Source organism: Zootoca vivipara, chromosome 13 (genome assembly GCF_963506605.1).
Source record: "Zootoca vivipara chromosome 13, rZooViv1.1, whole genome shotgun sequence".
NCBI lineage: Eukaryota > Metazoa > Chordata > Lepidosauria > Squamata > Lacertidae > Zootoca > Zootoca vivipara.
Window position 1 is genome coordinate 32,528,404 of NC_083288.1, and position 27,599 is coordinate 32,556,002.

Here is a 27,599-nt window from a genome sequence, read left to right on the forward strand (position 1 = left end):
CTGACTCAACATCAGGAAGAGCTTTCTGACAATAGGAATTGTTTGACACTGGAATGGACTCCTTTCTGAGGTTATGGAGTTTCCTTCATTGGAGGTTTTTAAGCAGAGGTTGGATATCCATCTGCCATGGATGCTTTAGCTGAAAGCATCTGTCAGTTTATCCATGGAAGCTGGCAGAGTTTGGGTTGGTGTACTGGCAGAGGTAACCACTTCTTCCAGTTTTGTTCAGGACTCTATGGGAAGTGCTACTATTGAAATAGCAGATGAGTGTGAGCCCTAGCTTTGAGGTTTTTATGATCAAACAGTATATAAATTTCATGCAATAAAGAAATAAATACATACATTGGATGAGGGCATTATATGTCTGACTTATCCGACAATGCATTTAACTCAAATCCAAAGGTTTAAAAAGTCTGAGGAATTTATGAAATTCATGAAGAATTTGAAAAAGAGTCTTGAGGAATGTGAGTTGGTAGAGATACATAAAGCTGTTTCTTACAGCAACACATGATAATACATTATATAAATGCAACAAACACCACTGTATCATAGGCAATAAACAAGACACAGACAAGTACATTCTTTAAGACTTTCTTCTTATTAGCAGGCCCCTATCATTCAGCTCAGGCCTCAACAAAATAATGTAACATTTTGGAGAAAAGATACAGCCCAGCAGCCCAGCACTAGAGGTTAAGATAGAAAAGATCTCCACTGCTACCATGTATTTCCCTTTAGTGCTCAAGTAAGTTGGAACAAAAGATAACCAAACGCTACAGAAGACCAGCATACTGAAAGTGATAAACTTTGCTTCATTGAAACTGTCAGGTAACTTCCTGGCAAAGAAAGCTACAGTGAAACTGACAGTGGCCAGGAAGCCCATGTAGCCAAGAACACAGTAAAACATAGTCACAGACCCCTCATTACATTCTAGTATAATTTCATCAGACACAGAGTGCATGTCAACATTTGGGAATGGAGGATTGGTTGCCAGCCACACAAGGCAGGTGCCTGCTTGAATGACAGAACAGGAGATCACAATGGAATAGGCAAGGCTTTTCCCAATCCATTTCTTCACCCTCGATCCTGGCTTAGTGGCCATGAAAGCCAGGACAACTGTGATGGTTTTTGCCAGCACACAAGAAACAGCCAGTGAGAAAATGATGCCAAAAGCAGTTTGCCGGAGGAGACATGTCACCTTCCAAGGTTTGCCAATGAATAGCAATGCACAAATGAAGCAGAGTAGGAGGGAGATCAGGAGAATGTAGGTGAGGTCCCGGTTGTTGGCTTTGACAATAGGGGTGTCATGGTGCTTCATAAAGGTCACCAGGACCAGAGCTGTGATCAAACAAAATGAAAGAGACAAACATGCTAAAGTGAACCCCAAAGGTTCTTCAAATGTCAGGTAACTTACATTCTTGGGAATACACCAATCTCTGTTTTTGTTTGGATAATTCTCATCTGTGCATTCATGACAATCACTCATATCTGGAAAAAAAGTTATTTCCCTTTGATTAAAGTGGTACACATCTCACCAAAGATAGATAGATAGATAGATAGATAGATAGATAGATAGATAGATAGATAGATACAGATCGATAGATCGATAGATAAGAGATAGGTGATAGAGGTCCAGTTTTCTAAGTGTAGCTTTTTCAAGATACAAGTTCATAATGAGTTTATTATTTATACCTAACACTTATATTTAAATGAGTTGAGGTAGCTTACAGCCAAAAGAATAATGTGTTTGTGTGTGTAAAAGAGATATAGGGAGTAGACATCATCGCACTGAGAGCAGGAAGGTTCAATCCTGTGGTGTTCAGCTTCTTAACAAGGGTGCTCCGAACAGAGAAGCCCCTAGTGAAGGAGCAGTATGTAGGATTCAATCTTCAACTTAGTAAAGGATCTGATTTGCATGGAGCATATTATTCCTCTTGCACAAGTACCTCCCTGGAAGGGATGACTCATAGGAAGGAGGAGCAACCCAAACCCTGTAGGGTGGAATCACTTGCTTACCAGTTCCTAAGTGAAGGATTTCATTCTGCTTGGTATTGCATCAAGGGGTGGGGCGGTGAGCATGAAGAGGGAGATAATAGCCAGGAAAGAGAAGCTAAATGAGAAAGCCTGCACCCCAAATTCCAACTCCTTCTCCATCCCGTCCCACTCCTACCTTCACTGGGGAATACATGAACGGCCAAGTAGATCCAGCCTACTTTATTTATGCAGTATCTCCTTCTTCCCCTCTAACTCCTGCCTTTCCTTCCTGCCTTAAGCCTTTCCTTCAGGCAGCCCTGGGTTATTCTGGGTCACCAACCTTCAACAATCCAAAGCTGTCTCAAGCCAAGTTGAGTGACACCCAGAACACCCCAAATCTGCCAGGTGTGGGTCAGCTGAATCACATGCACAGCTGTAGTAATAGACTTGTTAGTGTATATCTGAGAAACCAACATGAAATGGGAAAAACTCAATTCATCCCATTCTAGTGATGTGTACATGCATTTGTTGGTATGCTTACAAGTACCGGTATCCTCGTGATCAGGAATGGGGCCTTATCAGAGCTCCTCTTCACAAGGAGGCTTATAAACATGTTCTGGCAAATGGACTGACAAGGCTCCTTCAGACTTTTCTTTTGATCACACAAAAGTCAGGAGTGGAGGAGGTGTGGCTAGTGATATTTCGGGGGAAGGGATATTGCACATGCCTATCTCCATATACCTGTTTGCGTTCATGTATCCTGGCTGAACACCCAATGAAGGCTATTTGAATATGAGTAATATAATATACATGGTTCTCCAGAGATACATTACAAATTATTTTTTATTCTTCTGTAGGTTCACATCCAGTCCAAACAGAATAAAACAAAACAAGTTTGTATGCTATGTCGGGTTGCATCCAATCTCTATTTCTTACCATCCTGAGCTGAAATCTTCCCTTCTGGACATGGGATGCAATCATAACAGCAAAATGGCTCCCCCTCCTTCACTTTCTTGCTGGAACCAGGATGGCAACTTTCAGTACATACAGAAAGAGGTTGTGTCTAGTCATAAAAAATAAAGAAGACTTTTACTGGACGTGCATACATCCATGGGATTCATTTTTTCATGGCTTCATCCCATACTACAGTAAAACCTCGGTTTACACCTACCTCGGCAAGTGACAGCTTCGGCGAGCAACTGCCATGGACCTGAAAGTGTTTACATCCGGGTTCCACGACGTCGGATGCGCAGATGCAATCTGCGCAGCGCGCACATGTGCAGGAGTATGTCTTCAGCGAGCGACTGCCTCCATGAAACAGATTGCGGTCACAAACCGAGGTACCACTGTACTGTGCTACTTTTGGGATAAAACAGCTGAGGCCCATCATATATTTAAAATAAATAATAATTTTCCAATGGTCAGTTGTAAAAAACTGCGCTGATCAATTAGCAGAGGTCCTGACAAAGATTTTTAACATCTCCCTGCAGGCTGCTTGTGTACCATCATGTTTGAAAGCAGCCACCATTGTCCCAGTCCCAAAGAAACAGCAATTAACTCCCTAAATGACTACAGACCCATGGCATCAACATCTGTAGTGATGAAATGCTTTCAGAGACTGGTTCTTCAACACCTTAAGACATGTTTTCCACCGGATTTTGATGAACACCATTTCACTTATAGGAGAAATAGGTCAACAGATGATACCATAGCCACAGCTTATCACCTTGCAGCGAGTCATCTCGAGAGACCGGCGAATTATGTCAGAATGCTGCTTATTGATTATAGCTCGGCTTTTAATACCATCCTTCCAGGCATTCTTATTTAAAAGCTGATGGACCTGGACCTTTCTTCCACCATCTGTGATTGGATTAAAGACTTTCTGAGGGATCACACACAAATAGTGAGGATTGGGCCTGCTACATCTACCTCTCTGAAGCTCAGCACTGGCACCCCACAGGGATGTGTGCTGAGTCCCTACCTGTACTCATTGTATACATATGACTGCATTTCATCCAATCCATCCCCTGTAATTATTAAGTTTGCAGATGATACCACCATAATGGGTCCAATTACAGGTGGAGATGAATCAGCGTATAGGGAGGAGGTTAAAAAAGTCTCAACATGGTGCCTAGAGAACAACTTGCACCTAAATATCAGTAAGACAAAGGAGATGGTGTTGGACTTTCGTAGCAAGAGAGGGGAACTAGCCCCGTTGTATATCAGGGGGAGTGCTGTGTGGAGAGAGACTCTTCCTTTAAATTCCTGGGAGTTTACCTTAGTGAAGACCTCACCTGGAAAATCAATACAACCCAGGTGGTTAGAAAGGCCCAACAGAGACACCATTTCCTCAGGGTCTTGCGTAAGAACAATGTCAAACAAAAAATTGCTGATCTCTTTCTACCGGTCAACAATAGAAAGTGTCCTTTCATACTATATTACAGTGTGGTACGCTGGTTTGACAGCCACCGACAGGAAGTCCCTACAGAGGGTGATGAATACAGCACATGATATCATGGGCTGTCCCCTGAGTTCACTAGATGACATCGCAGGAGACCACTGCCTCAGGAGAGTGAGAAAAAATTCTCAGGGATGACTCACACCCCAGCCAGCACATCTTTAATCTCCTACCTTTGGGCAGGAGATACAGAAGTATAGTCAGCCACACCAACAGGTTAAAGAACAGCTTTTATCCATGGGCTGTTGGGCTGCTGAATAAAAAAGAAATAGTGGTGCAATTGACTTCCGACAAGCACACAAAGTGCGAACAAGACTGAATGTATGGGGGGGGGCTTGTTTAATTTCACTGTACACAGGTGGTGTAGTGACAATAAAAAGGTTTATTGTTATTATTAGTTGATATAAGTTTCCATACATTTCTTGTGTTTCTATTCACATTACAGTAGTACCTCTACTTACGAATAACTCTACTTACAAATGTTTCTACTTAGGAATGGAGCTCCGTCCGCCATCTTGGATGTGGTTTAGATAGGATTTTTTTCTACTTACGAATTTTTAGATAGGGTTGCTTCTACTTACGAATTTTTTCTCCCAATGCATTCCTATGGGATTCAACTTACAATTTTTTTCGACTTACAAATGTGCGTTTGGAACGCATTAAATTCGTAAGTAGAGGTACCACTGTAATTACCTTTTTTGGAATTTGCCCTTATTTAGCAAAATTTTAAAAGTACACAGAGACACACATACATACACAAAGACAGTGACCTTCTTCTCCTACAAGTTTTAAAGAATAGATACCAAATTGCTGACTGGTGAATCTTACCTGGTTAAACCAAATGTGCCATGTTATGGCATCTTCATTGATGGTAAACACTGGGCCTAGGTGAGACTTGGGATCCATCCTCCCAACTTTCACTACAGGTTCGTCTCCAGAATTAACCCAGTTGGTAACATCAAATCCAGCTACAAACTGTTATTGTCAAAGGAAACCATTTCCCCCACGCTGTTGTTAAATGAGATACTTCTCAGGAAATGATGGAGCTACATTGAAAGGGATACCAAAGAACATTGGTAGCAGTTGTCAAAATAAAGCAACCTCACAATGTAGGTCACAGTCAAAAGTCTGTGTTGTTGTTTAAACCCATTAATGCTTGAACATTTTTTCCTGATCATGGGGTTTTTCCTGAGTGATGGGGTTGGATCTTTCAAACTAAATAGTTTGAAATACAGTGGTGCCTCGCTTAACGAATGCCCTGCTTAACGAAATTGCTGCTTAACGATAGGATTTTTCGAGTGGAGCTTGCCTCGCTAGACGAATGCATTTTACGAAGAATTCGCCTAGCGAATCACGGTTTCCCATAGGAATGCATTGAAATTCAATTAATGCATTCCTATGGGCAAAAAAAAAATTCAAAAAAAAATTCAATGCATTCCTATGGGATTCGCTAGACGAATTTTTCGCTATAAGAAAAGACCCGTGGAACGAATTAATTTCATCTAGCGAGGCACCACTGTACTTTGAATAGCTGTGCACATTTCACCAACCCGTTCACCAATTTAAGCTATTGAAATAACACTAGTTCATTGCTGTGAAGATGTGGGAAGATGGAGTCTGTCCATCACTGCACTAAACAACACAGGAGGTGATACAATGTGAGCCAAAGCTGCAGCAGTATGATCTGGGCTGATGTTAACCTCATAGGCCCCAGGAAGAAGAGACAAGATTGCTGAATGAAATATGAACTCCCCCCCCCCTTCATTCTGGATTGCGGGAGCTAGAATTAAGATGAAAATGTGAGATCATAAAGAACTTAGCAAACATTTTGTTTGCACATTATGACCTATTATTTCATTCAAAATATTCTGCTCGTCTACAAGAAAACTTTAAGTTACTTACCTGCAATGACAGTCGTTTTTGATGTTTCAGTCCATCTTCCTCCATCACTGCACTTCGCTTGAGTCTAGTGAAGGACATTTTATGCAAAGCATTGGCGACAACATAGACAGCATTGTAGATGCTGTAGCTATGGCCAGTCATGCTCATTTCAAAAAAAGAATGAGGGAGGCTCTCCAGCTTCTCCTTCCCAGTGCAAAAGTCCCACTTCTCCTCATCCAGAGCATGCATTGGAAACCCACAGCCAAAGGCATTTTGCCAGAAGTCCCAGATAAAACCATCTCCTGCCCTGCTGAATGGATTTATGCTCTCAACAAACTCATGAAACCGTGGGACATCATTAGAGTGAATTCTGAAGGCGACAGCACCGTAGAAGAGTTCATCATCCCATGACTTTTGAAAAACAAATGAAGTATGTTCTACCTGCGCCGTTCCTATCCAGACTTTACCTTTGGATTTACTTGACTTGTGTTCTTGTTGTGATATATATGGAAGAAATCTAAAAAATGCCAAGGAATAAGATTCCCCATAGGCAACCAATACATTGGCTTTGCTGCCCATCACTTCATCATGTATTTCTGCGCCCTCTTCTAGCACATTCTTAATGTCAGCAACAAAAGTCAATATTGGAATTCTTTTTATGAAAGCAAAACAGACCCCATTCTGGGAAAACAGTGGAACTACAGTTTGCACAAATCTTTCTCCATCTGAGGTATCCATAACAACAAGCCCAATCCATGTCCACCCAAAATGCAGAAGTAAAGAAAGAATCCCTATATACTGAATGGCTTCATTAGGGACCATCTGGTAGAAGGGAAGGCCTGGAGTTTTATCATTCATCACTGGAGCAGGGCTGTATGTTAGCTAAAGATAAATGGAAAGTGGAAATGGAAAATAAGATGCTTATATTTCTGCAGTAACTTATGTCAATTGTCCTTATCATCAAACTGTAAATTAGATGTAGACTGGAAATTGTTTTTCTACGTATTTTTGAAGGGGTTGCGTAGCTATCCAACAAGACATTCTCAGATGTTTTGCCTGAACCTGAATCTCTTGATTTGGACATTTCTGGTTATATACCTTTGAACTACCTATCCCTTAGTCCAGGCATCCCCAAACTGCACCCTCCAGATGTTTTGGCCTAGAACTCCCATGATCCCTAGCTAATAGGACCAGTGGTTGGTGAAGATGGGAATTGTAGTTCAAAACATCTGGAGGGCCAAAGTTTGGGGATGCCTGTCTTAGTCCAAGTGGCCACAAGCTGCATTCAGGGGTTTGGTGGTGCGTCTGTACAATTAAATATAACACAACACAGAATATTACAATTGGCACACAACACAGAAAAACTATTAAGTGGTTTGCCAAGATCCATAGCAATTGTCAGTGACTTGGAACCACTGCCCCATTCCATTTACTTACTGCAACTAAACCAAAGTATGTGTTACTCTAATACTCACATATTAATCCTCTACCTATTATCTATGCTACCATTTCACTATTTGCTCTGTTGCTTCCCTGCTCTATTTTGTTATACTGTATGTTCCTGGTATAAGACTACTTTTTAACCCAGGAAAATCTTCTCAAAAGGTGGGGGTCGTCTTATACGCCGGGTCGTATTTCTTATACAGCGAGTGTATCCCAACCTCTATATTTTAACTGGAAAAGTTGTGGGTTGTCTTATACACCCAGTCATCTTATATGCCGGAATATACAGTATTTTAGTTGCCTTGGGGTGGGAACCTGCCATATCTGTTCTTACTAAGGTGTCATGCACATAAATTGAGCTTAATAAAAATAATAGTGCTTTAAAAAAAATATGTTTAGGGGTACTCTCATTTTCCTACTCATATTGAAATAATGCCCTTCAATGAGGCCAAACTTGGATTCAAAAAATGTTTAGCGGCATGCATCCCCCTGTGTCCCCCCAGAAAAAAAAGCAATGGCAATAATATCAACAATATCAACACACATGTACATCCTACCTGTGGAATCTTGTAAATATCCAAGGCATTTGCCACATGAAGGGAGATTTCGGAGTCCAGTCCCCCAATAACGGCTATTAGATTATTCTGAATATTGCATATGTAATTGGGGACAAATTTCTCCAGAGTTGACGTAAGTAGTATAGTGGCATGATAGGTCGCCTTGGCATTGAAATAGCTGTCATAAATGTGGAAGCCCAAGGTGATATTGGGTAAGAGCTGAGGGTTTTCATTGATCTCCTTTACCGAGAAGGCCAAGGCCAGGATGTGTTGGTAATTATTAGGTACTATACTAGAATGATAGTTTCATTGTGTATCAGAAGGATATAAGAAGAACAAGAAGATGCCACTCTGATCTGCCTATTCATCACCAGGATTATTTCAGTATAGAGGCTTATTTGAATGCAAATTACTGTACAAAAATATTAAACAGCTGACAATATCACTGTTTATAATTAAAAATGCAACACTGATACATCTCTGGTAAAGTCCTATTTAGAGTAGAATGCACTAAAATGATCCATGCGTTTGAAATCAATTTGAAAATGTGATTTAATGCAGTTTCAAACATATCCACTCTTTGCAATGGTATTCTAATACAATACTCTTTCTACTGATAACATTCTTTCAGGATTCATCACCCAATGTCTTACCTTTTGCTCTTTTTATTTACCTTTCATAGACAGGTATTTATACATATTTGTAACAAAATAAAAAGTTTAATTCAACAGATTTGTACAAGAAGAGGAAATAAAACAGAGGATGGAGGAACTAATATAATTTAATTAAATAATATCACACTTCCATTGGCTGATAGATTCCTATTATTTTGATCAAACTAAAGAAACAAATTGTGAAGCAATCTCATTTACTTTCTACAGCATAGGAAGGAATATTTACAGAGGATGAATGCATAAGGTGAGAAAGGAAGGTGTAAGATGGGACAATGTGTAAGTGAATTGGAGGAACTTGGTGACATGCAGGAATTGATAAAATAGGATAAGATAGTGCTTTAAACAGTTCTAGCATAGCTACTCCATTCCAATGATTAATTGGATCCCCCTCCATTGAGCATTAATATGAGGCCAAAGCCAGTGCCATGGACCCATCATTATCAGGCATAAGGTGACTTCTGTGGCCATATAAAATTAAATCAGTTTCTCCCCCCCTCTTTTTTGCATTGATTTAATTGTATTAGTGGGATGCGGGTGGCGCTGTGGTCTAAACCACTGAGCCTAGGGCTTGCTGATCAGAAGGTTGGCAGTTCGAATCCCCGCGATGGGGCGAGCTCCCGTTGCTCGGTCCCAGCTCCTGCCCACCTAGCAGTTCGAACGCACATCAAGTGCAAGTAGATAAATAGGTACTGCTCTGGTGGGAAGGTAAATGGTGTTTCCGTGCGCTGCTCTGGTACATTACCCGGAAGCTGTCTGCACACAAACGCCGGCTCCCTCGTCCAGTAAAGCGAGATGAGCGCCGCAGCCCCAGAGTTGTCTGCAAATGGACTTAACGGTGAGGGGTCCCTTTTCCTTAATTGTTTTAGCATTATTACAATCTAACACCATAATTCACTACTGGGAGCCTGATGCTCCAAAAACTGATCTTACTGCAATACCTCCCCTCCCAAAAGAAAAGAAAGGGGACAAAAGGAAAGGAAGGAATTGGATTTTTTAAATTAAAAAAGTCAGCACTTCCTCACATTAAGTCTTCATTCAATGTTGGAGGCGGCTGTTCAGTGAAGTCTATTGAGCTAGACAGAATGAAACTTTGAGAAGCAATGACACCAATAATGAATTCTCCATTCTGATAGTATTTGTGAACAGGCTGAGGTGGGTGCTGGACCCTGCACATACGAATGTGAGTTTCAGATGTTATATGGAGAAGCAGTACCAGCAGCAAAACCACTAATGCCATTATGCTGAGTAGTAATGCTCATTATTCTTCTATATTTGTAGGTTCTTCTTCTTTTTATATATGACACTATCCAGAAGGAATATGATTTTAATGGCCTGACCAGAATGTTCAGACAGTTTTCTAAGAAACCTGAAATCAAGATCCCTGAACACAAATATCAGTAATCATAGTTATGTTCCTGTTTCGGGTGCCTAAATCTTTCTCTGAATGCAAGAAGGTATATTTATGACATCCTTCACATACTATATGATTTCTTGATTTTAATTTTAAGCAGTAGAATTGATTACAGTCTTTATGATAATTAATAGGTGAAGTAATTCCCAAGCCAAAGACAGGAGACTGTGGATTTGAAGAAGATTATATTTATTGTGTGTTAGCAGAAGTTTTGAACCTATTTGAACAGAAATAATCATGGTGGGCTTGGACTGGCCTATGGCAAGGAAGGAACTATGGAAATACAAGTCTTTGGTGTGGGACTAGATATAAGATTCATGTTTTAAAAGTTTTGATTGATTTTATAAATGGAAAGATTGAAAATAAGAGTGCTTCAACTCCTTGAATGAGAGGGAGTCCTGGCAGATTCTCATTCACAAATGCAAACATATTGCTCACAATTGTGATTCATAGGCATTCCGTAGCAGCAGCACTAAACTAGAGGGCTTAGAAGATGTTCTACAAGTATCTTCTTTAGAGTGGGAGATGTGGAAAAAGAGCATACAAAATGTCTAAGCCCTTGCTCCAGATCAGGGTTCCCCAAACTAAGGCCCAGGGGCCGGATGCGGCCCAATCGCCTTCTAAATCCAGCCCACAGACTGTCTGGGAATCAGCATGTTTTTACATGAGTAGAATGTGTCCTTTTATTTAAAATGTATCTCCAGGTTATTTGTGGGGCCTGCCTGGTGTTTCTACATGAGTAGAATGTGTCCTTTTATTTAAAATGCATCTCTTGGTTATTTGTGGGGCATAGGAATTCATTCATTATTATTTTTTCAAAATATAGCCCACCCCACCACAAGGTCTTAGGGACAGTGGACCGGCCCCCTGCTGGAAAAGTTTGCTGACCCCTGCTCCAGATGGTTATCAGTCCCTCCACTCAGATTGTTAGAGTGCGGTTGGTGCAGCTATGTTTCTTAGTACCATTGCAAAGCCACTTCCACCCTGAAGAGGAGGTGTAGTTGCGGGCTGTCACAACTCCACCACGCATGCAGGGGCTGGGAGCTCAGCCCCTGAGTGATAGGTGGGATTGCCGCCCACGCTGCGACCAGGCCAGCCAATCCGGTTGTTCTGGGGGCGTGTCCTGTGCTACTTAAGCAGGGCGTGGGCGGGAATTCCCGTCTTTTGTCCCTGCGAAGTGGTATGTGAAGGTCATCCTGACGCTGACGCCCGAGGTATCATGTTAAGGGACGTAACCTTGACCAGTTCTCACTTACTTGTGCATATTCAACACTCAAAAACAGACCAAAGGGGGAAGGGAGCCTTGTTGCGACTGGACATAAGGGGCCCTGCCCGGTGAAAGATACTAGGCGATTCCTTTATTTAAGGTCAGCTGGTCCGGGTCCATTACTAATTCACCAGGATGGCTCCCGGCTCACGCGCCACCAGTTCACATGCGTGATGTCCAAGGCTATCGCCAACAGTGGATTCCAGCCTGACGAGTTTGCTGCCAACTCCTTTAGAATTGGTGCTGCTACCATGGATGTACATCTTGGGTTATCAGCCAAAAGGATTAAGGATTTAGGGCGGTGGAAGTCAAACACTTACAAGGGGTACGTTCGGACCTCCTGGTAATCAACCTGCAATCCTCCTGACCTTCGTTGTTCTTCCTATTACTTTCAGATAACCAGTTATTGCATGTGTGGATATGCGGTCCCAGCATAGTCCACTGGGCGCGGGCGATCGATTCTGGTCTTGGTTGCGGTCTCAGCCTTCCGGGAAAAGTCAGGGTATCCTGAATCGCTAGAAGTGTAATGTATTGGGATGAACTCTTACCAGTTGTGAAAGCCAGGGCTGTCTCGCAAGGTCCCCCTGATGTTTTGCTTGGCAAAAATGACTTGGCCTATAGGAAATCCGTTGATTTGAACTGGAAGATATACAAGGACTTTGATGAACTGCTTGCCTCTTTCCCAAACCTGACGCTCATATGGTCATCGCTGTTTCAGAGGCGCGTGTGGCGAGATAGGCATCACCCTCTCACTTTTAACAATGCAAGAAGGCTATTGGACTCTGCTGTGGCGCACAGGGTGATAATGCTGAAGGGTCAGGTTATCCGGCACCCTGCCATTAGATCTCATGAGGTGCACCTTTACCCCAACGATAGCGTGCATCTTTCAAATGCAGGAAACGATATTTGGCTGTCTGATAAAATCAAGGGTATCAGGTATTGGTTCCAGGTGTGAGGGTATTGGCGGCAAGCCCTTTAGGCTCGAGTGGTGGTTAGGCATTGGAATATTAATGTTGAAGTCAGGAGGAGGGGAGGTAGCGCCATCACCTGCCCCCAAAATAGAGGGGTATTCCGTTAAAGGATTCCAGGGGTGTGGCCCTGCCCGAAGCCTAGGGAGGTCAGGGCCTAAGGCACGCCCCTATCGATGACCCCAGGGGGGGGGGAGTTCCTTGTCAATATGCATCACAGGGCTCCTTGGCTGGTGGTTAACACTTCCCAGACTCACAGCACACGGGCTGGGGCTGGATATAGCCAGTTAGGGTCCAATGGCTAAGCCAATACCGCTCAACATCCATAACCAATAAAGTTGTTGCCTTTTCTGCCCATTAACCCTAATTGGTGTCTCATGTGTCATTATTTCCATGGGGGAGGGGGGGAGGGACATTGCCACGCAACTGATGCTGGTCACAATAATGAAAGCAGTTTCTCAAAAATAATCCTCCCATTTAATAGCTTTTAAGCGTTCATGCATAAATTAATAAATAAATTAGGGTGAATGAAAGGGTCCATGAACATTGTCATTGCTTATTCCAGATAAATACATGGAAGGGAGGAATCAAACATACAGAAAATACTTTATGTAGAGAATGTTGAAATTGCAAATTTAGTAAGTGGCACCACAAAGCCAAAAATAGGAATGGAAAATATAGGATTGCCATATTTCAAACAGTGAACATCCAGACAGAAAAGAAATTCTTGAGCTTCTTTTATGCTCAATTAGATCTTTTTTGGAAAAAATGCAAAGAAGTTTGCTGTTTTTGAGGTTTTTTTATGGAAAATTGGCAAAATCGGCAGTGCTGACATGGGCTGGCTGCATTTTCCTGGACTTGTTTTGCGGTGGGGGCAATTTCCACCAGGAAACTGCTGACAAATGATGTATTCAGGATGAATGGCAATCCTAGGAAAATACCTCTACTAAATATTTAATGTATCAGTTTTTATCACTGAGGTTCATTCATATGAGAGATTCATTGGTCCCATTGTTACTGCTTTGACAAAAAGTGAATTCTATTGTATATGAGAATGCCTCTGAGAGTTTCCTTCTAAGATATCTTTTATCAGATTTTCAGAACTGAAAAACAATTAATGTATCTCAAAAAGATCCACTGAAGGGACAGAGACTCATTTTTTCAGTTCATTCTTCTTATGAACAGTTCCATATTGCTTAGTTCTGGCATGTAGGTAAAGGTAACATTTTGGAGAAAAGATGCAACACAGCAAGCCAGCCCTGGTAGGTAAGATAGAATTTTTTTTCACAGCAACCATGAATCTTCGTTTGGCACTGGGATAGGTTGGAATAAAAAATAACCACACATTGCAGAAGACCAACATGCTGAAAGTGATCATTTTGTCTTGAACTTGATGTCTGGTAATTTCCTGGCAAAGAAAATCACAGGAAAACTGGCAATGACCAAGAAGCCCATGTAGCACAAGACACAGTAAAACAGACCCCTCATTCATTGCAATGCAATTTCTTCAACAACTGAGTTAATATCAGCATCTAGAATTGCAACAAAGCTTCCCCCTTGTTGATGAATAAGACACAAGGACACGGATATTAAGGGGTTAATGGTTATTGGGCAAACTTAGGCCAAAACTTTATTGGTTACAGAATGTGAGCGATATTGGCTTAGGCATCGGAATTGACCTGACTATATCTGACTCCTGCCCATCACTCAAGGAGTTCTGTGAAGGTCAAGCATTGGTAGGGGGAGCCCCGTCAATGCAAGCGGTGAGATGGCTAAAAATAGCTTTATCGTGTATAATGAGATAAGAATCCAATGTCTCTATTCAGACCAGGTCTCTCCGTGGTTTTAAGTTTGGTAATAAGTTACAATTCAGCAACTTATGTTACATGGTTTGTGGAATGATGAACTGATTCTGGGACCCAAAGCCATGCCAACCCTCACATTGCCTACTGCAGTCAATAAAGATTTGGCCTGCTTTTATCACATCATCACTGTACAGTCTTGTTATTTGTTGGATCACATAATGCATTTGCCTGGGCAACACAAAAGAGGAAAATGTTCTGTTGGCAGATTTGCAGTTCATATGATGTTATTTAGCTGTATGTATACAGTCATACCTCGGTTTGCGACCGCAATCGGTCGCTCCCCGAATCGGTCACTCCCTGATGCACGCTGTAAGCACTTCCGGGTCCGCAGTGGTCGGAAACCAAAGCAGTCGCAAACGGAGGCGGTCGCAAACCAAGGTATGACTGTACAGCTCTTACCTTTATTGTTGGCCCCCCAATTCTGTATTCAAATAGAATTGATCGCCCTGGCCACTAACTTTGGCTCTGCTTTTCATTAGTTCTATTTACACCTATGGTCGGCCTCTCTGCCATACCTGTTCCAATGAGCACCAACCTCAAGCCACTGATTGTGTCCTGAAACAGGCATAAACAACGTCTTGTGCTCAGTAGGTTTTGGACTCAGATTCCCTTCAACCTCTGTCTGCCTGGTCTGTGGTCAGTTATGATGGGGTTTGGGGTCTAACAACTTCTGGAGGGTCACTTTGGGTACCCCTGTTCTGCAGCAAGACAATCCCATGATTAAACACCCCCTTTTTCTTTGGCTCTGGACAAATTTCTTGTTTGTCACAGTCAATTCAGGTGCTCCTTGAGACCTTAACGAATTGAAAGAAAAAGTTAATTTCAGACATGAAAAACATGTCTCCAGCAATTCCACATGGAATGCTCCTTGTTGAATTGGTGACTACTTCCCTCTTTAATTATCCAAGGACTCTAATTAACACAGCTACTTTCCAACACTACAGTGCAGTTTACTGTGGATTCCAGAAAAACTAATAGCACAGTTTTTGAATAATTGTATAAATATACCCTCCAGAAATCTAGGACTGAGGTTAGGATTTAAGACTATTAGACAAGAAGGTGTCAGTCTGATTTCTGACCCTATATATTTTTGTCCTGTGATTTTTGAGGTAAAAATAAGAAATTTGCATCTAGAGAAAACATTTCTGCCCACAATGCTGTTATTGTTCATCTTGCTTCTGGTACTGCTTCCTCACATGGTAAGCAAAGCGCACATCATTAAGTGCATGGTTGATGATCCACACCCTCCGCTTCATGAGTACCACCAGTCAGGCGACCTAATCATTGGAGCTATCGCTTCCCACAGTTTCATCGTCTCCAGTGCAATCACCTTCACTGAAAAACCCCCATCACCTTTGCCTGAAGAGCTTGTGTAAGGCCTTAACTATAATATTTTAAAACTATTATTTGTTATCAGTCTTAATTGTCATTCCATGAATTATTTGTTTTGAAAGGTAATATACTATCCAAAGAAACAACTGTTTTTTTAAAAAAATAGAGATGTGTTCTGACATTTGTATGAAATATAATATCCTAAAGATCTTAAATTATACTGTTTATTTTTGAACGCCCTGCTCTGAATTGCTACTTTAATGATAAAGAATAGGAAAGAATAGAAATGTTTTGATGAACAATGGTAAAATTTGGTGGTGGTTGGTTCAAAATTTGTATGGTTAAGGTTACCTCAAGAAAGTTTCTATATAAATATTAATAATAATAATAATAATAATAATAATAATAATAATAATAATAATAATAAATAAATAGACTATATACAGAATACATTATTTTTATAACATTTGCAATACTTTTTACAACATGTGGTGGTTCCTTATGATTCAGAATACAACTTACCTTCCAGTGTAGTACCTAAGAATTATCAGCACATCCTGGCCTTGGCATTTGCAGTAAAAGAGATCAATGAAAACCCTCAGCTCTTACGAAATGTCACCTTGGGCTTCCACATCTATGACAGCTATTTCACTGAGAAGTGGACCTACCATGCTACCATACTACTAATATGCACCCTGGGAGTTTTTGTTCCAAATTACAACTGTGATGTCCAAACTAACCTGATTGGGGTCATTGGGGGACTGGACCCGCCAACCTCACTTCAAGTGGCGACACTTGTGGATATTTACAAGATTCCACAGGTATGCTGGGTCTCTTTTTGTGTGTTTGTGTAATACAGTGCTTTTTTGTTTTGTTTTTAAGAAAAAAAGGTGCCAGCACTCACCATGAGATTGTTATAGGAAATGCCGCACTTTTTAATATTTGGAAAGAAAAACGGTTCACCTATGTACCATTGAGTACCCCCCCCCCCAAAAAAAAGCACTGGTTCTATGTGTACTTATACAGTTTTAGTACTTTCTCACATTTCCTTTTTTATCTTTTTTTAGTATGCTGCACAGTGAATAATATAAATTCATGTCCATTCCTTCCTATAAATGTCAAATCTACATTGTGAAATCTCTGTGCATGTTCTTAAATTACTAAAAGAAAAACCCCTGGTTGTTATTTATGCTACTGAAAAGTTGACTGGCTCGGCCATAGGAACCTCTGCTGAAAGGAAAAGCCACTAACATTACAAGCTTACTGAAAATATTATTGACAAAATGTGGGTGCATTTTTTTCTTTGAACCTTCTGTCTATAGGTGGTACGTATTCAACACTGGTCCTACTTATATTAAACCATTGACGTTATTGCACATGCATAACTGAGATTCATTAATTTCAATGGATCTACTCTGAGTAAGACTTCATAAAATACTGTTGCTTGGCACCCCAATCTCTGAGCAGTTTGAGATCCCAGGGGTTCCAGGCACTTACCCAGGGTTTGTGTTTCCCTTGAAATGGGGTACAGTGGAGACTGCGTAGTCTTTATGATACATGGTTTTATGCATATATACAACCTGAGCCTATAATGGGGAGGTTCACACTCTTGCTTCTCCCATAGCTGCAGTCTTGGATTTATAAACACCCCAAAGGGGTCTTACTTCTCCTATAGGCACAACCCCAGATTCAAAAATCAATCAAGCATGACTATCTCTTTCTGGCTTCCCAGCTTGCTAATTCCACTTCACACACACACACAACTCAGCTTTGTTTTTGGCCATTTCTAACTAACTACCAATGAGCTGAGGGAAGGGAACACACCCATCTGATGCAAGGCCACATCCATATATAACAACTTGGATCCTTCCTTCTATTTCAACACTTGCTGGTTCTAGCAGGACAGCTCCCCTTTTTGGGGGGGCGGGGGTGCATTGTGGGAGGGGTTCTAGGACCTCGCAGTGACCCAGCAGTGGGTGGAGGGATGCTGCTCACGTCATTAGGACACCCAGCCAGGTCAGCCCCCGGCTGACAAATTGGGTTAGCCGGGGGCATGGCCACGTGCTGTTTAAACTGCAGGATGCCTGGGAAGTCAGCTTCCATTCATCTCCTTCGTCAGACCTCGACGCTAGTTTTCCTCGTCGTTTCCTGCTCTAGACATCTTTGTTTTGTTTCATCGTTGCTGTCTTCCCCAACAAAGCTTTGTACACAGAAAGGTTTAAATGTGGCAAGGTGGCTTCCCTTGCCCAGGTGCCCGCATCGAATGCTTTGCAAAGCCCTAGAGCAGGAGTAGGCAACCTAAGGCCCGTTGGCCAGATGCGGCCCAATCGCCTTCTCAATCCGTCCCACGGATGGTCCGGGAATCAGTGTGTTTTCAGATGAGTAGAATGTGTGCTTTTATTTAGCATGCATCTCTGGGTTATTTGTGGGGCATAGGAATGCGTTCATATTTATTTTTTTCAAAATAGGGTCTGGCACACCACATGGTCTGAGGGACGATGAAAAAGGTTGCTGACCCCTGCCCTAGAGGATCAGGCAGCATGTTTCTTTGCTGCTGAAAGGAGCTTGGCCATCGGGCACACATACGCTTCTTTAAAGGATTTGGCGAGATTGTGTTGGAATACCCCCATTTTCTTTTTCAAAGACTTTATGTGCTGCATGTGTTTGTTCCCCTTGTTATTTAAGTCATTTCATTTTTATGTGTGCTTGGCAGCCTCCCCCTTGGAGATTGGGTGTGAATGTGCTTGCTTTTGTGTTGTTGCAATTCTTGTTTGGCTTTGACTAGCTGTGTGCCTTCTATTCTGTAGCTTGGGATGTGTGGACAGGCTGACCATTACCCCTTCTTTTTGCCTTGAGCTTTTGTGGGTTTACTGTGGAGAAGCAGCCTTCCCGGCAGTTTGGAGCATGTCTGGGTCCCACTCCCCTTAATTTAAGTTTGTTCTCCACAGTGAACAGCACTTGGGGGGTCTGCTTTTTAGGGGCAAACAGGCGGGCACGGCACACCTGGGCGGTGTGCTCTACTTTTCTGCAATGTCGGCATTCTGCGTTGCAACAATGGCAAGTCCTCCAGTCGTGGATCTCCCCGCAGCTTGCACAGTTCCCCTCTTCCAGATGAGGCTGTCGTGGTGGGTGTGCGGCTTGTGTGCACTGCTGCACTCGGTGCATGTCCTCCCAGTCAGATTCTGAGTTGTCAGTGAGGTCCTCGTGGTGGACCTTCTGTTGGGACAACATGTTTGACTGGAATCCTTGCACTGACCTCTTGGTGGCTTCAGTTGCTAGAGCCTCCTCTAGGGCGACCTGGAACGTCAGGTCCTTCTTGGCGGAGAGGCACCGCTGCAGCTTCTCATCCCTCAGGCCCCCCACGAGGCGGTTGTGGAGCATGGCTGGAAGTGGGGAAGCAATTGAGAGATCCCCGGCCATGCGCCTGCTTAAATGTAGCAGGCCACACCCCCAGGCCGACTGGATTTGCCGGCCTGGTTAGTGACGTGGCCAGGATTCCCCCAATTGCACAGGGACTGAGAATGTTTCTTCTCCACAGACGCTGAAGAAGGTCGCCCTCTTCTTGGCTGCATCAGTGACATCCTTTGCCTCCGGGGGGAACTGGAAGCGGGTGGCATATCCTTCCCAGTCTCCTGAGGCTGGGATGAATGGCATGAAACTGTTGTCTGTTGCCATTCTGGGTCCTTGGGTCCTAGAGCTGTAGCCTGGATGCACGGTGCGATGCTGTGTTGCCTGTGGCGGCTGTGTGCGGTGCGTGGCGGACAGCTCAGCAGAATCCCACCCTCATCACCAGTGAAATATACTCAGAGTCATGTAGTGATTTCATGCTCTTTATTGCAGCTTGTAAATCAGTGAATGAAACTTTCCCCAAACGTCTGCTATATATACATTATTTACAGGGCCGTCTTAAGCGTCCCCGGCGACGTGGAGTGACTGATGCCTCCGCCCCCCCGCCCCATTTCCCAGCGCGGTGGGCGGGCGGGTGCAGCGTGCAGCGCGGCTGCCACAGGCACTGCTGTGTGGCACCGCGGCAGGCGGGCAGGCACAGCGTGGTTGTCGAACCGGCGAACCGGGCAGGCGCAGCTCACGGCCCCCTCCTGGCGGGCCGGCGCCGTGGTGCCCTGCGCCACCGGGGGTCTACCTAGAGCCGGCCCTGATTATTTACACAATGGGCCCCGCGTGATTGGCTAATTCTGGGCTGCTCCTGCAAACAGGTAGCTGATTCACTTCCACGTGGAGCTGGATTTGGTGGCTCCTGCAGATAAAGTCCCTCAGCTTCGGGAAGAGGTAGACTCCACCATGGGAACAGGGCTGAGGCGGGAGAGTGCTAGAGTCCTGTCTAGTCCAGTTGTGTGGGATCAATTCCAATCTGTTACCTCCGAGGATGTGGACAGGCTGCTTGGACGAGTGAAACCAACCACCTATCTCCTTGATCCTTGTCCATCCTGGCTTATAAAAGCTAGCAGGAAGGGCTGAGCGATGGGCTTCGCGGGTTGGTGAATGCTTCTCTCTGTGAGGGAGCCTTTCCAGACCCGCTGAAAGAAGCGGTTATTAAACTGCTTCTTAAAAAACCATCTTTAGATACGGCCAACTATCGCCCAGTCTAAAATCTTCCATTCTTGGGCAAGGTGATTAAGCGGGTGGTTGCTGAACAACTCCAGGCATGCCTGGAAGAAGCGGACCATTTGGATCCCTTCCAGTCGGGATTCAGGCCTCATCATGGGACTGAAACTGCCTTGGTCGCACTGGTTGATAATCTCCGGCGGGCTAGGGACAAAGGTGAGAGTTGTTTCCTAGTTCTGCTGGATCTCTCAGAGGCTTTTGACACCATCAACCATAACATCCTTCTGGACTGTCTAGAAGGGTTGGGAGCTGGGGGCACTGTCATACAGTGGTTCCGCTCATTCCTCCTGGGCCGTGTTCAGAAAGTGGTGGGGGGGGGTGAGTGTTTGGACCCCTGGGCTCTCACTTGTGGGGTGCCTCAGGGTTCTGTCCTCTCCCCCATGCTTTTTAACATCTACATGCAGCCGCTGGAAGAGATCATCAGGGGGTTTGGGCTGGGTGTTCATCAGTATGCGGATGATACCCAGCTCTTCCTCTATTTCAAATCAGAACCAGTGAAGGCAGTGAAGGTCTTGTGTGAGTGCCTGGAGGCGGTTGGAGGATGGATGGCGGCTAACAGATTGAGGTTGAATCCTGACAAGACAGAAGTACTGTTTGTGGGGGACAGGAGGCGGGCAGGTGTGGAGGACTCCCTGGTCCTGAATGGGGTAAATGTGCCCCTGAAGGACCAGGTGTGCAGCCTGGGAGTCATTCTGGACTCACAGCTGTCCATGGAGGCACAGGTCAATTCTGTGTCCAGGGCAGCTGTCTATCAGCTCCACCTGGTACGCAGGCTGAGAACCTACCTGCCTGCAGATTGTCTCGCCAGAGTGGTGCATGCTCTAGTTATCTCTCGCTTGGACTACTGCAATGCGCTCTACGTGGGGCTACCTTTGAAGATGACCCGGAAACTACAACTAATCCAGAATGCGGCAGCTAGAGTGGTGACTGGGAGCGGCCGCCGCGACCACATTACACCGGTCTTGAAAGATCTACATTGGCTCCCAGTACATTCCGAGCACAGTTCAAAGTGTTGGTGCTGACCTTTAAAGCCCTAAACGGCCTCGGTCCTATATACCTGAAGGAGCGTCTCCACCCCGATTGTTCAGCCCGGACTCTGAGGTCCAGCTCCGAGGGCCTTTTGGCGGTTCCCTCATTGCGAGAAGCCAAGTTGCAGGGAACCACGCAGAGGGCCTTCTCGGTGGTGGCGCCTGCCCTGTGGAACGCCCTCCCACCAGATGTCAAAAAGGAAAACAGCTATACCAGATTTTTAGAAGACATCTGAAGGCAGCCCTGTTTAGGGAGGCTTTTAATGTTTAAGAAATCAGTGTATTTTAATGTTTCTGTTGGAAGCCACCCAGAGTGGCTGGGGAAACCCAGCCAGATGGACGAGGTATAAATAATAAATTATTATTATTATTATTATTATTATTATTATTATTATTATTATTCAGACTGCTGCATTCTGGATCCTATTGTTCTGTCGGTGTAGTCATTATTGATAATATGTCCCGCTTCCTGTGGGGGGGGGGTCTTACTTGTTATTGTGGTTTGTGTTGCTGCCAGTCAGTGCAGACAATGTTGAGCCATGTGGCTGCTCGTCAGCATAGATTTATTGATACTCTGGTGCATGCTGTCCATTACTCTACACAATGCAGTGTTACCTCGGGTTACAGATGCTTCAGGTTACAGACTCTTCAGGTTACAGACTCCCCTAACCCAGAAATAGTACCTCGGGTTAAGAACTTTGCTTCAGGATGAGAACAGAAATTGCACAGCAGTGGTGGCGCGGCGGCAGCAGCAGCAGCGGGAGGCCCCATTGGCTAAAGTGAGGCCCCATTGGCTAAAGTGGTACCTCAGGTTAAGAACAGTTTCAGGTTAAGAACGGACCTCCGGAGCGAATTAAGCTCCTAACCCGAGGTACCTCTATACTGATTGGTGTTGCTGCAGTTCAGTGAGGGCAATATTGGTTTGCAATTTTATCTATTTGATTTGAACCACATGGTTAAGAACCTTCTAAGGCTCTTATGCACTTCCACCCCCAAATTCATAACAATACAATCCCATTCTTTCCTCTCCGCTCTTTTCTTTAGCTCATCTATGGCCCTGCCCCAGTGATGAATGACAAAACGCCAGGCATCCCATTCTACCAGATGGTGCCCAGAGAAGACAGACAGTTTGCAGGGATTCTTTCTTTGCTTCTGCATTTCAGGTGGACATGGATTGGACTCCTAACTATGGATAACGACAATGGAGAAAGATTTGTGCAAAGTGTGGTTCCACCTTTTTCTCAGAGTGGTATCTGCTTTGCCTTCATAGAAAGAACCCAAACATTGACCGTTGTCACTGATATTGATGACATGTTTAACAAGGGAGGTAAAATACATGACAAAATCATAGACAGTAAAGCCCATGTAGTGGTGGCATATGGAGAATCCTATGGGATTGTGTTCTTGAGATGGCTTCCATATCTGTCAGGACAAGAACATATGAAGAAGAAGTCAAAAGGTATATTGTGGATAATGGCAGCCCAGACTGACCTCACTTCACTGGTCTATCAGAGGAATTGGGATACAGAAATAATCCACGGATCTCTCTCATTTACAGTTCATGCCAATGATCTCCCAGGATTTCAAGGATTTGTTAGAAGCAGAAACCCATCCAGCACCACAGGAGATGGTTTCATCAAGGACTTCTGGCAACAGGCCTTTGGCTGTGTATTCCCAAATACAAATGCAGTCCAGGCGGATGGTGATGTTTGCAATGGGGAGGAAAAGCTGCAGAACCTTCCTGCATCTCTTTTTGAAATGAGCATGACCTCCCACAGCTACAGTATCTACAATGCTGTCTATCTTATGGCCCATGCTTTACATGCTATGTCTACATCTAGTGCAATGCAGAACAGAGGCATGCAGAAATGTCAGGGCCAATGCCTTTGGCGGGTAATGAATACTAGAAATGGCAGAAAACTCGTTCTGTGTAAATTTTAATGCATGCAAATCCACATTTCCCAAACTAATACAGAAATTTAAACGCAGCTATCCTCTGAAATCCAAAATTCTTCTAATTTTACAATGTCATTCTCCAAACGAATGTGAACAAAAAAGGAGCATGTATTAGAGGGGGATGTGAGCCCCCAAATGTGCATTTTAATGAAAATAGCATTCAAAATATATTCTATTTGGGAAACGTTGCAAAAATGGAATCTATTTTACTTCTATCATCTTGCATACAAGCTCAAGTTGCAGAATTTTCTAATTCCTGCTCTTTCCCTTTCAATTCAGCTCCACCGGTTTATGAAAGGTGTCTCATTTAACAACAGTGCAGGGGGGGAAGTTTCCTTTGACAAGAATGGGGAGTTAGCAGCTGGTTTTGATATTATGAATTGGATTTTCCCCACAAACCAATCATTTCATAGAGTGAAAGTTGGAAGGTTGGATCCCCAAGCTCCTCCAGACCAAGTGTTCAAAATAAATGAGGATGCAATAAGATGGCACAAGGGATTTAACCAGGTAGAGACAGTTTTGGACAATACTCTGCCTTGTTGTTTAGTCATTTAGTGGTGTCTGACTCTTCGTGGCCCCATGGACCATAGCACACCAGGCACTCCTGTCATCCACTGACATGGTCAAGAACATGGTCTAGCCATGTTAACGAACACTGTCCATCCATCTCATCCTCTGTCATCCCCTGGAACTCGCAAGAGTCTCCTCCAGCACCATAATTCAAAAGCATCAATTCTTCGGCGATCAGCCTTCTTTATGGTCCAGCTCTCACTTCCATACATCACTACTGGGAAATCCATAGCTTTAACTATACGAACCTTTGTCGGCAAGGTGATGTCTCTGCTTTTTAAGATGCTGTCTAGGATTGTCATTGCTTTTCTCCCAAGAAACAGGCGTCTTTTAATTTTGTGACTGCTGTCACCATCTGAATTGATCATGGAGCCCAAGAAAGTAAAATTTCTCACTGCCTCCATTTCTTCCCCTTCCCCTGGTATTTGCCAGGAGGTGAGGGGAGCAGTGGCCATAATCTTGGTCTTTTTTGATGTTAAGGTTCAGACCATATTTTGCGCTCTCCTCTTTCACCCTCATTAAAAGGTTCTTTAATTCCTCCTCACTTTCTGCAATCAAGGTTGTGTCATCTGCATACCTGAGGTTGTTGATATTTCTTCCGGCAATCTTAATTCCGGCTTGGGATTCATCTAGTCCGGCCTTTCGCATGATGAATTCTGCATATAAGTTAAATAAGCAGGGAGACAATATACAGCCTTGTTGTACTCCTTTCCCAATTTTAAACCAATCAGTTGTTCCATATCCAGTTCTAACTGTAGCTTCTTGTCCCACATAGAGATTTCTCAGGAGACAGATAACCAGGCACTCCCATTTCTTTAAAAACTTTCCATAGTTTGCTGTGGTCAACACAGTCAAAGGCTTTTGCCTTCAATGAAGCAGAAGTAGATCTTTAAACTACCACTATTAAATGCTGGATTTTGTGATTTGTGTGTGTGTGTGTGTGTGTGTGTGTGTGTGTGTGTGTGTGTGTGTGTGTAACTTTTGAAAATTCCTCTGGATTTTAAGGGTTTCAAGCTCTTTATCATCTAGACTATCATTAACCCATTTCATTTACACATTAGGCACAGCCTCTATCTGTGTGCAGTGAGAGTTGTTACCCTGGTTCTGGCAAGAAAGTGAAGGAGGGTGAGGCATTTTGCTGCTATGATTGCTTTCCATGCCCAGAAGGAAAGATTTCAGACCAGAAAGGTAAAATATGTTATATACAGCATTACCAGACGGATGTAGCTCAGCTTCCTCTTAATAATTAGACATTGAGACTGGGGTTTCTTTTCAGCAGAATATCAGCTGAAGAAACACTTTTTCATGCCTTTTGAAACCAGACATTTCTCTCTCTCAACAGAATTGAGCTTACTTTCCTTAAATAGATTGTTCTGGCTTTCTTTTGTGCACCAGTGGATAATTTCTAATGAAATTATTATTCAAAAACATACGTTTGTAATCTCTTAATGCCTTTTTAAACCAGACATTTAAGCATTGTAATATACTTGAGCTTAGCCTTGAATATTGTTGCGGGTTTGGAGGTGGTGGTGTGTTGAAAGATTCCATTTCTAACCGGGTAAAGGGACCGCTGACCGTTAGATCCAGTCGCAGATGACTCTGGGGTTGCATGCTCATCTCCCTTTACTGGCCGAGGGCACCGGCGTACAGCTTCTGGGTCATGTGGCCAGCATGACTAAGTCACTTCTGGCAAACCAGAGCAGCGCATGGAAACGCCCCTTACCTTCCCACCAGAGCAGTACCTATTTATCTACTTGCACTTTGACGTGCTTTCGAACTGCTAGGTTGGCAGGAGCAGGGACCGAGCAACGGGAGCTCACCTAGTCACGGAGATTGAAATCGCCAACCTTCTGATCGGCTAGGCCTAGGCTCTGTGGTTTAACCCACAGCATCACCCGCGTCTCTTAGTGTGTCACTTAAGCACCTTCATAAGCATCCCTTTAGTTAGGCAATGGCTGTGGCTGGGTACTATGACCCCCATCCTAAAATAATGATTTGAATTACATGAGCTGCAACTAAGTGATGGTGCCTCCTGGGCAAATCGTTGGGCCTTCCCGCACCTCACCTGGCAGGTAGATAGAAAATCATAGCCAATGTGGTGTGTGAGAACTGAGCTGAAAGCAGGTGGAAGGCTGAGAAGCTGAGAAACAGAGACATGCTGGATTTTAGCTACATCCAAAGCTGTGACCAATGGAGAAATGAGATCTCTTGATGCAGTCAGTGCTGTGAGTCTCGCCATCTTAGGACTGTGGGAACAAGTACCTTTGCTTTGAATGCCCCTGAATACCAAACCCACAACAAAATTCAAGGCTAAGCTCAAGTATATTACAATACCGAAATGTCTGATTTGTAAAGACATTAAAATATTACAGCCATATGTTTATTGCATGATGCTGTAATTTCTAGCTACACAAAAATTCCATCGTTTATTTCAGATGCAAGTGATTGTCATAAATGCACAGATGAAAAATATCCAAACGAAAGACAAGACCAATGTATTCCCAAGGATGTCAGCTTCTTGTCTTATGAAGAACCTTTGGGCCTCTGTTTAGCCTCTTTAGCGCTTTCATCTTCTATGATCACAACTCTAGTGCTTGCAACGTTTATAAAACACCACAATACTCCCATTGTCAAAGCCAACAATCGGGATCTCACCTATACTCTCCTCATCTCACTCCTGCTTTGCTTCCTTTGTGTATTTCTGTTTATTGGAGAACCCCATGTGGCGATGTGTCTCTTCCGACAAAGTGCTTTTGGCATCATCTTCTCATTGGCTGTTTCTTGTGTGCTGTCAAAAACCACTACAGTGGTTCTGGCTTTCATGGCCACCAAACCTGGATCCAAAATGAGGAAGTGGGTGGGAAAGAGTCTAGCCAGTTGCATTGTTCTTTCCTGTTCCCTCATCCAAGCACTTATCTGCACTGTTTGGCTTGCAACCTCTCCCCCATTCCCAGATGTTGACATGCACTCCTTCACCTCAGAAATTGTATTAGAATGCAATGAGGGATCTGAGATCATGTTCTACTGTGTGCTTGGCTACATTGGATTCCTGGCATTTGTCAGTTTCGCTGTGGCTTTTCTTGCCAGAAAGTTACCTGGCAGTTTCAATGAAGCCAAATTCATCACTTTCAGCATGTTTGTCTTTTGCAGTGTTTGGTTATCATTTATTCCTTCCTACCTGAGCACAAAGGGAAAATACATGGTGGCAGTGGAGATCTTCTCTATTTTAACTTCCAGTGCTGGACTGCTGGGTTGCATCTTTTCCCCAAAATGTTACATAATTGTCTTGAGACCTGAGCTGAACAACAAGGAACAGCTGATCAGGAGAAAACCTCAAAAAATGTAATTGTCTATTTTGTGTTTTTTTCGGGGGTTTTCTCCACATTGTTGCAAATTTGAGGTGAAGACTGAATCAAACATTCCCTAGGAAACCCACAAATTACATTTTTTTTCCTTAATAGTACAGTATAATATTATTGTTACGTGATTGCTATTGAATACTGGAAGCCATTCTTGTCTCCCTGTGGATGTTTCCTTATCAGCAAGTGACAATTGGGGTGCCACAGGGTTCTTTTCTGTCTCCATTGATGTTCCT

At 43.5% G+C, this 27,599-nt stretch overlaps 2 protein-coding genes across 2 annotated transcripts; one reads left to right on the forward strand and one right to left on the reverse strand.

Moving 5' to 3' along the window:
* Positions 1 to 583: 583 nt before the first annotated feature.
* LOC118095442 (vomeronasal type-2 receptor 26-like) lies at positions 584 to 11,659 on the reverse strand. Its single transcript, XM_060281222.1, has 8 exons — positions 11,652 to 11,659; positions 10,007 to 10,150; positions 8,311 to 8,602; positions 7,110 to 7,192; positions 6,332 to 6,395; positions 5,258 to 5,404; positions 2,908 to 3,034; positions 584 to 1,485 (listed from the first exon to the last, which is right to left on the reverse strand). Exons 1-8 carry the CDS (start codon positions 11,657 to 11,659, stop codon positions 584 to 586), a joined length of 1,767 nt encoding a protein of 588 aa, XP_060137205.1.
* Positions 11,660 to 11,835: 176 nt separating this feature from the next.
* LOC118095443 (vomeronasal type-2 receptor 26-like) lies at positions 11,836 to 27,350 on the forward strand. The gene is made up of 5 exons (XM_060281223.1): positions 11,836 to 11,987; positions 22,642 to 22,937; positions 23,037 to 23,185; positions 25,066 to 25,192; positions 26,440 to 27,350. Exons 1-5 carry the CDS (start codon positions 11,836 to 11,838, stop codon positions 27,348 to 27,350), a joined length of 1,635 nt encoding a protein of 544 aa, XP_060137206.1.
* Positions 27,351 to 27,599: the final 249 nt, after the last annotated feature.

Excerpts from the sequence above, each read along its gene's own strand:
- LOC118095443 (XM_060281223.1), top strand. The coding sequence starts at position 11,836 with ATGTCCAAGGCTATCGCCAACAGTGGATTCCAGCCTGACGAGTTTGCT. Across the intron at positions 11,988-22,641 it reads AAGTCAAACACTTACAAGGG|GTGGACATGGATTGGACTCC; the intron begins GTACGTTCGGAC and ends TCTGCATTTCAG. Across the intron at positions 22,938-23,036 it reads TATGAAGAAGAAGTCAAAAG|TTCATGCCAATGATCTCCCA; the intron begins GTATATTGTGGA and ends TCTCATTTACAG.
- LOC118095442 (XM_060281222.1), bottom strand. Across the intron at positions 7,193-8,310 it reads ATATTTACAAGATTCCACAG|CTAACATACAGCCCTGCTCC; the intron begins GTAGGATGTACA and ends ATTTATCTTTAG. Across the intron at positions 6,396-7,109 it reads GTCCCTAATGAAGCCATTCA|ACTCAAGCGAAGTGCAGTGA; the intron begins GTATATAGGGAT and ends GTCCTTCACTAG.